This window comes from Peromyscus maniculatus, chromosome 18 (genome assembly GCF_049852395.1).
Source record: "Peromyscus maniculatus bairdii isolate BWxNUB_F1_BW_parent chromosome 18, HU_Pman_BW_mat_3.1, whole genome shotgun sequence".
Taxonomy (NCBI): domain Eukaryota; kingdom Metazoa; phylum Chordata; class Mammalia; order Rodentia; family Cricetidae; genus Peromyscus; species Peromyscus maniculatus.
The window spans coordinates 41,220,359-41,234,034 of record NC_134869.1 but is presented as its reverse complement, the minus strand read 5'-3'; the positions used below and the strand labels follow the sequence as shown (position 1 = coordinate 41,234,034).

Below are 13,676 nucleotides of genomic sequence, written 5' to 3'. Positions count from 1 at the left end.
GAAGACCTCGCTCTCAGAATACCCGTCACCTAGCAAACTTGGGTAGGGCTGGCTCCACCTGTGGGCAGGCGTTCCCTAGTCACGTCTGCTGTTACCATGCCTTGGATAACATGCTTTTAGAAATGCTATCTTCTCCCCAGAGGTTCTGCTTCATCTGGTCTGGGTGGGGTCAGGTAGGGGCACACTAAGTCTTCTTGGGTGACCTACTGAAATGGAAACCAGGCAGTCGTATGCTTACAAAGACCTGCGGGAAATTCTAACATGCAGCAACATTTGAATTTTACTGTCCTAATGGAGGAAGGTTCTGTTGAATTCAGTATGTGAAATAAACATAGTGATAGCTACAGAACCAATATTTACCTTTGACACTAGACCAGAATTATATCCAGTTTACTTATACTAACTAAGTTTCTGTCCATGTCTAGGGGATGGTACTTCTTCTGGATTTTTTTTTTTAAAAAAAGGCCAATAATTATGCTCTTGTTTCTCAATAAAACTCAAAGTTGTTACATGTGATGGCTAGTCTTGGTTGTCAACTTGACTCCATCTGGAATGAACCACAACCCAGAACTGGAGGGCACACCTGTGAGAGATTTTCTGCTTGGCTTGAAGTGAATTAATCCACTTGTAGTCCAGACCTTTGAGGTAGGAAGCCACACACCTTTGATTCGGATCTTGAGTGGGGAAGACATACTTTTAATCTGGGCCACACCTTCTGCGGGAAGTCTATATAGGGACATTAGAAGAAGGCAGCTTTTGTTCTTGGCCCTCTGGCCCTCACCTTGCTAGCACATCTATCCATTCCTTCACTGGCATTGGAGCCCACTTCTTTGGGATTCCAGCATGCGCTGAAGACCAGCTGAGACACCCAGCCTCGTGGACTGAGCGACTACTGGATTCTTGGACTTTCTGTTCACAGCCAGCCATTGTTGGATTAGCTGGACTGCAGCCTGTAAACCGTTCCAATAAATTCCTTTTATAGATGTAGAGGTTCATTCCGTAAGTTCTGTGACTCTAGAGAACCCTGACTAACACAGTGCATGATCCAGATAATCTGCCTTGTCTTTGAAAACAGGCTTACGGAGCATGATTAAATGTTATTATAAGAAGTTAACCTTGGGTTATGACTTCCTTTATTCTGTAACCAATGGAATCTTCCCTCCTTTGTGGAACATGTGTTTTGGGGCAACTCAAACCGAGTCCCAAGACCCTCGCCACGCACACTCGGCTTAAGAACAAACTCTCCCCTGCTTTGAAAACAGTTAATAGATGAACTTGGCTTTTCTTCTTCACTCCAGGCCTAAAAGCTTTCCACAGCTGTCCCTCCTTGAACTGGAAGCCTGTCTCAGCCGTTCCACATCAACTGACTAACACTTAGATTCTGGGGATTTAGAGCGCAATTCTAAAACACAAAACAAAAATGACCCCACTCACACACTGGCTGCAATTTCTGTAATTTGGCCAAAGAACAACTTTGTGTCTGGTTATTTTTCTCTTAGGATTGTGGATCAAATTGTGTTAGCGAGTCCCTTCTTGGCAGCTAAGCAGAACGAAAATAGGCAGAGCGAGGGCTCGGTTAGAGCCAGAGCTGGGTCCTGCGCTCTGGGAAGGATGCTTATTGATTGGAGGAGTCACAGAGAGGGAAGAAAGCTGGTGATTTTCAAGTTTTTTTTTTTTCCCAGCCCGAAGTTATTGATAATTTAATAGGCGCTGAGGAAGATGAATGAAGAAGCAGGACTTAATGCACTGTCCAAGAGGACACAGTCAGAATGACTCCAGCCATCCTCTGCTGGCTCAGACATCTAAAGTAATCCAATTTTGGAAATTAAATTGATGGTCGATTGCAAGAAAAGCTCTAGATGGGGGGGTGGTCAGATCCATTTAGGGGGCATTAGTTATGAAGTGTAATGTCATCTTCATGAGCATCTCAGGTCGCTGTAAGTAGACACCAATGCCTTAATATTAAAAAAAATTATTATCCTCATATCTAAGGCAAATTCATTATGGTTATTGCTATTCTGTATTATGGTTTAATTGTATTACAAATTAATTGCAGTTTGGCTGGTCTACCACCACCCTGTGGCCACATGTCTCCCTCCTTCAGGCCCTACGTCTGGTTTGGCAAACCACTGCATATGCCTAGAACGTCTCCCGAGATCTCTTTTCTTTCCGGCTGGCTCAGCTCGGCCCAATGATTTTCATGTTACTCGTGTGCAAAACAACCTTCTTTAATATGTCTAATCAGGGTGAGATATCCATATACCTATCCTTATAGATGGACGCTTGTACTGACTTACAACCTGAGCTGCAGTTCCGTGGAGCAGGATTTGCTACTGGAAGGCAAATTTGTCCTGTCTCTAAGCCAAAGGACCAACTAAATCCATTAACAGGCAAGATCCTGCCATCACAGACCCGTGTGCTGTCAAGTGAGCCTGGTTTTCCCCTGGCTGAAGCAGGGGCAGGTGTCTTTGGCCTTCCGGAGAGGCTTTGTTAGCAGAAGGACCACAGCTCTGCAGCTCCAAGCTCAAAGGCAGGATCGCTTTAACGCCAGTTCTCCTCTAAGAGAAAGCTGCGCTGCCAGTGTCCGAGCCTCCTCGGGGACCAGCTCTTTCAAGAGGAGTCCAGCATCTCTGACTCATTTCCAAATGCATATAGCAGAGCCGCCTCTTCAACTAAAGGTGCCCTTGGAATATAATGGGAGAGGCTTAGACATCTCCGTTGAGGAGATGCAACATGAGGTTGAGGCAGAGATAGAATCATATCACATGGTTGTGCAGCGCAATATATCAGATCGTGAGTTCACAGATCATGAACAAATGTGGTTCAAAAAAGTAACAGTCGTTTCTTCTACAGTATGCGTTCACTGATTACTACACAAGACAGTATTGTTTCCATTCTGTCCCGTGTCCCCCCACTTAATCCCACTAAATATGATGCTCAGAAGTTTTTTTAAAAATGAGTTAAGAACATGAACGCAACAGTGAGTTACAGCCCATCGATCAGAAGCCTGGAATAGGATACAAGAGAGTAAAAAAAAAAAAAAATCAGCTTTTGAGGTGGCAATACCAGCTGAGGGGAATTATTCCTTTATTTCCCTGATATTACCAGAACATCTGCCCTCACCCATCTCTCCATTCCAAAGTGGATATTCTATTTGGCAGGTCATTGCATTTTATTCAGTCTCTCTCTCTCTCTCTCTCTCTCTCTCTCTCTCTCTCTCTCTCTCTCTCTCTCTCTCTCTCACACACACACACACACACACACACACACACACACACACACACACGAAATAACATACACGCAAGCAATTAGTGCTTTTAGCCCCTTGCCTAAGTGGGCGCCCCTGAATTTCATTTGCCTTGACTGAACAGAGTTGAGGTGACTTGCACCTGCCACGAGACTCAAGTCAGCCGGGGAGAAACAGCCAGGCGAACCCAGACTGTATCGCAGGGTTCTGTTTCAAAACAAACCAGGAAACAAAGAGACGAGTACAAAAAGAACCTGGCTTGACATAGTGGCAAACACCTGGGGCACACAGTCAAACCCTGTCTTAAAAAAAGAAAAAGAAGCCCGGTGGTGGTGGCGGCGGCGGCGGCGGCGGCGGCGGCGGCGGCGGCGGCGGCGGCGGCGGCGGCGGCGGCGGCGGCGGCGGCGGCGGCGGCGGCGGCGCACGCCTTTAATCCCAGCACTTGGGGGGCAGAGCCAGGTGGATCTCTCTGAGTTCGAGGCCAGCCTGGGCTACAGAGCGAGATCCAGGACAGGCTCCAAAACTACACAGAGAAACCTTGTCTTGAAAAACAAAAAAAACAAAACAAAACCAAAAACAAACAAACAAAGAAAACAAAAATCTCTTGATAATTCAATGACAGCAACTGTACTTTCAGAAATACTGGACGCGTAGACTTTCACTCCAGCCACTGGCCCAGGAAGGCTGTCTAGTGGTGTCAGCCAGTTCCACCTTGCACTTTGCCTCCCGAGCGGATCAAGAGGGGCACGCAGTGAGCCAGCTTTCCCTCACAGGGTGACATTCTGTCTGTTCGGGCTCATCATGTGAGAACACAGGAGTAACCGACTCAGCTGACCCTGGAAGTTCAGCCCACGGAGGAAGCAGGCGCAGGTGTGAATACCACGGTCCCTTTGGCCGCCTCTCCTCCCGACACAGGACACCGGGACACTTAAACAGCCCGAGGGGCCTGAGAACCAGGAACACACCCAAGAAAATGACAGCAGGCTGAAGGGTAGGAGTAAATATACAAAATCTCGAGCGCTCTTCTCAGGGAAAGATCCCGGATTGTGTGATCTGGCTAGACCAGAAACACAAATGGGCTAACCTTGCAGCCTGCTCATCTTAAGTCGGGGCTGCTTCTACTCACCAGCCCCTTGGCAACCCAGCGCTCACTTGCAATTTGTACCATGTGAATCAGTAACTGACAACTCCAGTGTCGTCTCGCCAGGGCCCCACCAGTCTCAGGAGAAGGCCCAGGGACTTTGGTTAAGGTTCCAGGGCTTTAAGAAGGGGAAACGAGCCAGGCAGTGATGGCGCACACTCCAGAGGCAGAGCCAGGTGGATCTCTGTGATTTTGAGGCCAGCCTGGTCTACGTAGTGAGTTCCAGGATAGCCAGAGCTGTTACACAGAGCAAACCTGTCTCAAAACCCCACTCCTACGTCCCCCCTCCCCCGCCACTGCTGCCAAAAATAAAAAACAAAAAGAAAGTAAAGTAAAAAGGACCTTAAAAAAAAAAGGTTATCATGCTTAAATGTTCTTACTGAGGACAAAAGGAAAATATTCACTTTGGAGGAAGAGAGAGAAATATAATATGGAGACATGAAGTTCAGCTGTTAATGTATTTGTGCTGGGTAAAATTTTATATATATCTAGGTGTATAAATTCTTGCCTGTATGTATGTATGTGCACGGTGAACATGTCTTGCGCCCAAGGAAACCAGAAGAGGGTGCTGGATTCTCTAGGGAGAACTAGACTGACTGACAGTTGTGAGCGGCCACATGGTGCTGAGAATCAAACCCAGGTCCTCCAAAAGAACAGCAAGTGTTTTTAATCACCAGGCCATCTTTCCATTCTCTTATTTTTTAATTAATCAATTCATTAATTAGTTACCTTTAAGACAGGCTCTCATGTGCCCAAGGCCAGCCTCAAACTTGCAATGTAGCTGAAGATAACCTTGAACTCCTGGTTTGTCTTTACTGGCCCAGCGCTGAGATTACGGGCACAAGCCTCTCTGTCTGGCTTTCTTCAGAGCTGGGGATTAGAACCAGAGCTTTGTGCATGCTGGGCAGGCTCTCTGCCAACCAACTGCATTCCCACCCCAAGGAAGCTTTATAGAATGAGCGAATGCCTGAGAGTCATTGGGAGCTTTATCGCTGGCTCTCTTAGGGTCAGTCTATGATTTTCTATTCCCGTCTCTGTGCTTCTGATGAGTAATTTTGCTGAGAACTATTTTCTTCTCTGATACTTGTGAAGTATTAGGTAAAAGGTTTGGATTCCACTTGGTTCTAAAATATAAACCATCCACTAAGGTCATGACCCCAGAGTTAGCAAAGATCCTGGATTATGCACTTGGTTTGGAGTGAGTGACATTTTCCAGGGCAGGTGATCGGAATGACTAGAATTTTCCAGAACGAGTGAGTTCAGAGTCAACAGGCAAAAATGAGCCTCCCTGGCAGTCCCTCTGATAAATAACGGACGGCCCACACTTCAGCGACTCTGCGGCACCATTGACTTATTTTGAGTTCAATTTTTAGTATAAGTAGAAATAGAAAGCTTTTTATTTTTAATTTGAGAAATTTAACCCGTGATGACAAAGAACCAGATCTGTCTTCCTGGGAAGCATGCAGTGCGGTTTTTCCATGCCTCAGAATGATAGAGTTTGACTGTTTCACTTAAAAACAAAGAACGTTCACAGACTGGCCGGGAATGGCTGGCCTTCCTGCGCTCCATCCTCTCACCTGCCTCCTCCCGCCCCTCACAGGGGTTGTGCAGGCAAGAGCCCCGGCGAAGCAGTTGGGTGAAGAGCTTTGGAGGACCCAGTCTTAAATCTCAGTATCTGGCAGCCTGTGATTCCGGGACCGCTCAGCACTGTCTGTAGGGGCTTGTTAGATACACTGACATCTTTCAGCATTGGTTTTTATCAGTAGCTGATGCGTACTCAACTTCTAGATACATACTATTTCTTACGGGTGATTTTAAGTAGGGTAGTCAGTAGATAAGGTTGTGTATGTGTGTGTGTTTAGATGTGTGTGTTTGTGTGTGTGCATATGTGTATGTGTGTGTGTGTGGGGGAGTGTGTGTGTCCTTAACATTGCCCACTTATTTTGCCCCTTAGTGCAGGGTAGTGGCATAGTTTTGAGTCCTCTATCCCCTTAGGCAGGGATTAGGTGCCCTGGCTCTGGACTCAGGACATCTGCCAAACATTTTCCACCGTCTCCAACTTCCTATTCTTCCCAGAAACCTTGGCACAGGCGAAAACCAGCCAGAGAGTGAGGGAGGCAGGTGTCCAGCGGGACAACTTGGAAACAGAGCCTGGATGAGACTGAGTCAGCCCTGTCTATGGGGGAAGGAGCCAGACACTGCGTGAGTCAGCGCTGCTGCCATAGACGGAGGGTGCTGGCCGGGGGAAGCAGGAAACGCCGGGCTCTGGGGCTGTTCCTGCAGCTCAGTAGCTTGGAACCTTTGCTCTATCACCTGACACACAGGCCTGATACCGTACACACGCTGTGTGCACAAATTTACATTCTTCCGAGCACAAGCCATGTCCTCTGCCCCTTTTATAAAAAAAAAACAAAACAAAACACGAAGGTTCAAGAAGAGTCCCCCCCCACCCCCACACCCCCCCACCCCCACACACCCCGCTTTTATTTTTGTTTTGTCTTTTGAGGTGTGATCTTGCTATGTAGTCCTGTCTGGCCAGGAACTCACGCGCTCTAGCTCAGGTTGGCCTTGAACTTGGGACAATCCTTTTGCTGCAGTCCCCAGTATTAGACAAGGATAAACAAGGCCTTTTAATGGAGGTTGTGAGTCATAGGCTCATGGGCCCTAAGGAACATTTTGGCTCCATTTGATCTCTCTTAGATCTGTCTCCTTCAGCCAGTCCAAAGGAACTAAATAAAAATTTTAAGCCAGAACTATGCTCGGTATGCACAAACAAGTGACTCAAATTCTGCCCGCGGGCACACCTTAGCTGGCTGCAGTCGCTGGTCAGCCCAGGCTGAATCTACTCCGTCTTCGTCGTTGGTACCCGGTTAGTAAAAATGACTGGAATCCCCTCCTTTCTTTCTTTCTTTCTTTCTTTCTTTCTTTCTTTCTTTCTTTCTTTCTTTCTTTCTTTCTTTCTTTCTTTCTTTCTTTCTTTTTTGGCACGGGGAATCAGAAAAAGAGGTGTTCTTTCATTTGCTTTTGTTTTTAAAGCATCCCTTAAACCATTGAGTACTTTTCAAGTTCACCGTGTGAAAAATGACAGGGAGCCAAGAACGGTGACACACACTTTTGATTCCCTGCACCGGGGAGGCCGAGGCAGAAGGACTCCCGTGTGAGGAGACTGTCTTTAAATACAGAGAGGGAAGGAGAGACACAGAGACATGTTTAATGGAAGGGGTCTAAGCAGCACATCTAAGGGTTCAAGCTTTTTGATCCAGCAGATTCAAAGTGGAGTCCAATGCACTTTAAGTGAACGGCCAAATGCCGAGGTCTGTGGGTCTGTGGATTGTGGTTTCAGACTTTAAATCCACACCGGCGAGTGAATGGCTCTTGTTTTTCAGACTCCCTTGCAATGGTAAGGGCATGGAGAGTGGAGACAGAAGCAATATCCGACATCCCAGATACCTTAGAAAGGAAAAGGCCTGATTGCGTGTGCATGGCAGCCATTTGTACAAGTGTGCTGTGAATAACACACTCAAAGGAAATGAAGCCACACCACTCTCCTGCTTACCCCGTCTGCCCACGTGCTTGCAGACCTGGGTCCAGTTCAGTCCCGGGAGCTCAGGTCTGACCAGAGGCCCCAAAGTCCTCTCCATTGGTGGCTGGCCTGGCTCCTCGGGATGCTCTTGTAACACGGAGCTGACGCTAAGAGGATGTGGTTTGCTTTGAGAATGAGGCTGGCCAGAGCCCTTCTGTGCCGGAATGTGTCAGAACTAGAGAAGTAGCACTGGTTCACCCAATCTTGCCCTGTTTGAGGCTTTTCTACCTTCCTTCAGAGCAGATCATTCTTAACATCTTTATATATTAGGGTAAGAAACCAAAGTTGCCAAGGAGCGTTTCAGGTTAGTTATTCTGAAGCAGTATCCTACTTTTTACCTTCGGAGGGCAGCGGGTGGGTTAATTTGGTTTTGGTTCCCAGTGTTACACACAACACACCTGAGTGTTTGCCAGGCTGACTCAGACTTCTGCTTGGACCCTCCACTGCCCCCCTGCCTCCCCCCCCACTTCCTCACATGCACCCTTGCTTCCTTTCCCCACCCCAACTTTCTCCATCTCATGATGAAAATAGGATGAAAAAGACCTGGGATGTCATGGACCCAAGGAGTCTTCAGTCGTGACCCAAATGCTGTGCCATGCTGTTCTAGATGATTCCTGTATAGTGGCAAGAAATGGCATACCACTTACCTGCCCGGTGCTAGGAATTGCTCCGAGCACTTCGTGACCATTAACTTACTCAGTTCTCACAGTGAATCTACAAGGTCTATAACATAGGTGATATCGGCCAGGAGCTAGCAGCGCACGCCTTTGATCCCAGCACTCCGGAGGCAGAGCCAGGCAGATCTTTGTGAGTTCAAAGCCAGTCTGGTCTACAGAGCAAGCTCCAGGACAGGCACCAAAGCTACACAGAGAAACCGTGTCTCGAAAAACCAACCAACCAACCAACCAACCAACCAACCAACAAAAAAACCATAGGTGCTAGCATAAGCCCATTTTACAGATGAAGAAACTGAGGCACAGAAAGGCTAAGTTATCTAAACAACATCATGTAACTAGTGGACAGTGGAGGAGTCAGAATTCCAACCCTTCTGCTATACTTAGTTATTATCTGTGTCTCCCATAAACACACAGAGACAACAACAACAACAACAAGGTCAACAAATTAAAAAACGAACAATATTCTTTTTGGAGGAAAAAGGAAATGAGGTTACGATTTGATTCGAGACTGTAGCCTAAATGAAGGTGGAATTCCTCCGAGTTCTCAGATAGTCACCGTGGGCCAAGAATGACCTCACTCCATCCTCCCGCCACTGAAGGCCGGTTTTACAGCTTCTGGTTCAAATATTTACATAGCAAAGAGAACCGTCCTTCACACATGACTCATTTTCAGTATGCTAGACCCAAGCCCCCAGATAGAACTCCTACGTCTACCATCTCCTACGAAGCACTGGAGAGATAAGAGGCCCACACTGAGAGAGCCTTTGACGACCACATCTGGGGAGGGGGGTTTACCTGGATGGAGACTGACATACAGACTCCTTCCAGAACCAATGGTGCTTCAAGACGAATGCCATCATAATGTTTCGGAGTCTGAATCTTAATTGTGTTGCACAGCTTGTAATCAATCTCTTTAAATCCGCCCCCTACTGTTTTCGTGATGTCTTGGGACCTATCTAAAACTAGGCGCGGTGACTCACATCTGTAATCCCACTCCCAGGGAGGCTACGGCTGGAGGACTGCAGTGGGTTCAGGGTCAGCTTGGGCTACATTAGTGATAACCTGTCTCAAAAACAACAACAAAAACCAAAACAAAGCAAAAAACTCAGAACAAAATAAAAACAACGGCCATACGATACTGGAAAACTGTAAGGTAATACATATGAAAGTTTGCTTGGACGATTGTGATCATCATTATCACTGTACTTATCTCAAGACATCTTGACTTTCAATTACTTTTCTCCTCTACCTCCAAAGTAAACTTCTTGAGGGCAGGAATCATACCTTACTCATCTCTGCCCTTGAAGAACTCTTCTGAGGGTGTAGCTCAGTGGTAGAGCATTTGCCTAGCATAGCCAAGGCCCTGGGCTCAATCTTGAGCATTACCACCAAAAGAAAAATAAGAAAAATATCTTTAAGCCTGACTCGAAAACCAAAAAAAAAAAAAAAGAAAGAAAGAAAAAAAAAGAAAAAGGCGGGCGGTGGTGGCGCACGCCTTTAATCCCAGCACTTGGGAGGCAGAGCCAGGCGGATCTCTGTGAGTTCGAGGCCAGCCTGGACTACCAAGTGAATTCCAGGAAAGGCACAAAGCTACACAGAGAAACTCTGTCTCGGAAAAACCAAAAAAAGAAAAAAAAAAAAAAAAAGAAAAAAAAAAAAAGAAAAGAAAAAGAAATTTTTTTTTTTCTTCTGGCACACAGGAGGCAACCCACAAACATTTCTTGAATGAATACACTTAGGTGCTTTCTAGAGTATTTTGGTGGTTCCCACGTCTGATAGACACCCGATCTTGAAAAGAGCCCACGAGAAGAAAGCGTGCACAGTACCTGCTTCGACCACGTGGTCCATGGTCGGAAACCTCTTGTACACCGCTGTGCTCACGGAGCGGAAGATGAGCAGGGACGTGAGGTTGACATAGCGCATCAGCGTCCTTCTGAGCAGGCGCCCATGCTGGTCGCTCCCGTGGACACTGCTGGAGATGAGGAACATGAGCCTGTCCGGCCAAGGCAGATTCACAAACTGGTTCCACCATCGGTTCACTACCAGAGTGACATAGAACCCTGTGGGGTAACCGGAAGTCATCATGCAGTTTCTTACAGCAGACACCTCAACGGACACACTTTTAGCAGAACTTTAGCCTTTTTTAGGGGTTCGAGATCTGAAAGGATGCTATCATCCACACCTTATGATTTTGCCCCTCCAAGAATGGGGGAAATGTCCTAGGTGCCTGGCAAGGTGAGGGGCACCCAGTAAGTGGGTATTAGAACTGAAACATTGACTGCAAAAGTGGAGGGTTAGTGAAGAGAAAGCTCAGTTGTCCGATAGCAGATCATGACCTCAAACTGTTGGATGTTAATTTAGCAGAAGCAGCCCTGAAGGCAAACTTTAGGGATGGCCGTGTGCCCTTGCAAGCAGCGGCTTTCCCAGCATGCCTCTCAGCCCGGAAGCACTCATGCAGTCATGTGACATCTCATGGAGACAGCGGTGTGGCTGCATTCTGCGTGTGACCTATACTTACCAAGCACAAAGGTTACTGGAATTTGCTCAGCATATCTGTCACAGTAAATTGATAATTTTTCAAAGTAACGTTTTTGGGCTCCTGTAAGTAACAATCTGGAGCAAAAATAAAACGCACAGCCCTTTATGATATGGTATTTCTGCACCTGCTCTGCAGGTGCCATCAAGTGCAAACAGTTAAGCACAAATAATCTCAGGTTTTTGTTTTTGTTGTTGTTGTTCAAAGGAACTCTATATTTTTGTTCCTTTTTCTTCAAACAGATGTGTCTCCAAAGTCTTTAAAAAATTGCTTTGTGCTTCAAGTATTCAAGTTTTTAGCACAGAAGCCTCTTGGCCGTTAAATGATTTATTAACCATTTTTGTTTCTTAAAACTTTATATTTTTAGAGTTTTATATAATTGATTCATTGGATTTTAGAGAAAAATACGTCACAAAAGGGTTTCTTTTTATTTTCTTTCTTTCCACTGAGAATCAAAGGTCGGTCAGCACAGGTGCTAGGCAGACACTCTCACTGAATTCCAGTCTCATATTTTCCTTTCTATTTTTGAGACGGGGTCTCACTGAAGTTGCCCAGGCTGGCTTGAGCTCACTCTGTAGACCAAGCAGGTCTCAAACTTGTAATTCTCATGCCTCAGCCACCCAAGTAGCTGGGGTTATAGCCCTGCACCACCAGACTTGGTTTCTGCTTTTCAATTATTCATCAGGAATACTTACAAGAAAGAGAGTATTGATTTGATGGGTCAGAGTTATTAAGTCATTATTGAGTAATAACATTAGACATCTTGATCTTAATTCAGAATGTGTTAATTAATTTAATTAAGTAAATTAGCACATTCTAGATTGTGCATATCACAAGTAATATTATAATTGTTTACTTTAACACTTATAATTATTTGGAGTACAGATAAAGGTGATTTAATCTTAAATGTGGAAACTGTTACATTTTGCCATTGTCTCAAAACTTTTCCTGTAGCTCTGACTTGACCTCCCCAAAGTCTTTTTCTGAGACTGTTAAACATACCTGCCCATAATAAGACCATTATTATGCTTTAGGGAGGGAATTCAGAGCCCCCCAAAATCTCTAAAGGCAGACTAGTAATAATCACCAAAATGTGGAAAGAGAAACCACATGTGAATTTGCATAGGTCAATAGTGCAGTTCATCTCAAGGATGAAGAAATCTAAGGAAAAGATCCACCAGAACAAGGACCAACAGTTCCCTTGGCTAGAACGTTGATAAAGAAGCAGAGGGCCAGTGAGGGAACCGTATCCAACCAATGAGGCTGCAGGCGGAGCTGGTACTGGTGAGGGAGGAGTTTGGGGTCCAGGGGTGTATGGAGTTTCTGTCTCAGCTTTGGATGAGGTGATAGAGTTCATGGAATCAGGGGAAGTGACAAGAGAGGCACCGGCTGGATTCACAGGCCTGAGAGGGTCGTGTTGATGACAAGTCACAGACAGGGTGGCTTTCTGCTACATGAATAGAAATGGTCAAAGGGTATTTAGAGTGGAAAGTGTGGCTCTTAGGACCAGTTAGGCCAAGCCAGGGTACGGCACAGGTCTGTGTATTGTCTAGTCTCTAGGAGTCTCAGTTGTGTTTTTTTTTTTTTTTTTTTTCAGCCTATGGTTCCGTAGAGATAAAAAAAAAAAATCAATTATATAAATAATTTTAAAACATATATCTTCAAACATAGAACCAAAATGGGTGGCATTAATACTAATTGGCCAAAGAAACATGAATAGTAGACACAAATTTTCTTAGCTAGAAATTACCACAGAGATTATTTTATCATTCCTCCAAATTGGAAGAGATAGAACCAAAGCCTACAGCAGGCACAAGAAACAACTAACTCTGTTTCTATCTCCCACAGGTCTGCTTTACTTTCTTGACCTATTAATCCAACAGTTCTGGATAAATCCTTAAGACAAAAAGGATCTACTTGGGCTGGAGAGATGGCTCAGTGGTTAAGAGCACTGACTGCTCTGCCAGAGGACCCAGGTTCAATTCCCAGCACCCACAGGGCAGCTTACAACTGCCTGTAACTCTAGTTCCAGGGGATCTGATACCTTCCCACAGGTATACACGCAGGCAAAACACCAAAGCACATGAAATAAATAAAATTTTTTAAAAATTGGCTTTTCCAAGAATTTGCAATGAGACTTGTAAAAAGAGGAGAAACCAAATTAAAGTGATTTTTGCAAATATATGCACTCTTTGATTTTTCAGAAAGACAAAAGTCTGTGTAGACTTTGGGGGGTAAGATTTTGATACTGGAGCAAAAGTTGAGACCCCAGAGAGCATTTCTGGCAATACAGCAACGGTTCTCAGGGCTTTTTCTATTCTAGGCAGCAATAGCAACAGTCAACTCACATTAGTAAAAACAAACTAAGGAGATAGATAGTTATCCTGGAAGGCCGCTAATCTGCCACCATTTCATATCCTGAAGGTTCGTGCGACATATAACTAAGCTGTTAAGATAATCTCTAAGATATCTGAAAAATATAAGAGGTCTCT

The 13,676-nt window shown here is 45.4% G+C and overlaps 1 protein-coding gene across 3 annotated transcripts in view; it reads right to left on the bottom strand.

The window, feature by feature from the left end:
• Positions 1 to 13,676, bottom strand: part of Best3 (bestrophin 3) — a 49,353-nt gene that overhangs the window by 28,704 nt on the left and 6,973 nt on the right. For 2 of the 3 annotated variants that reach the window (XR_013045561.1, XM_076553957.1), the window contains one exon: positions 10,475 to 10,708. Coding sequence is in view for 2 of the 3 variants with exons in the window: in XM_076553957.1 (XP_076410072.1) it covers positions 10,475 to 10,637 (163 nt within the window). In the remaining variant the exon portion in view is untranslated. Of the gene's footprint in view, positions 1 to 10,474; positions 10,709 to 11,166; positions 11,262 to 13,676 lie in introns of all 3 variants that reach the window. The other variant, XM_076553958.1, reaches the window with a different exon arrangement.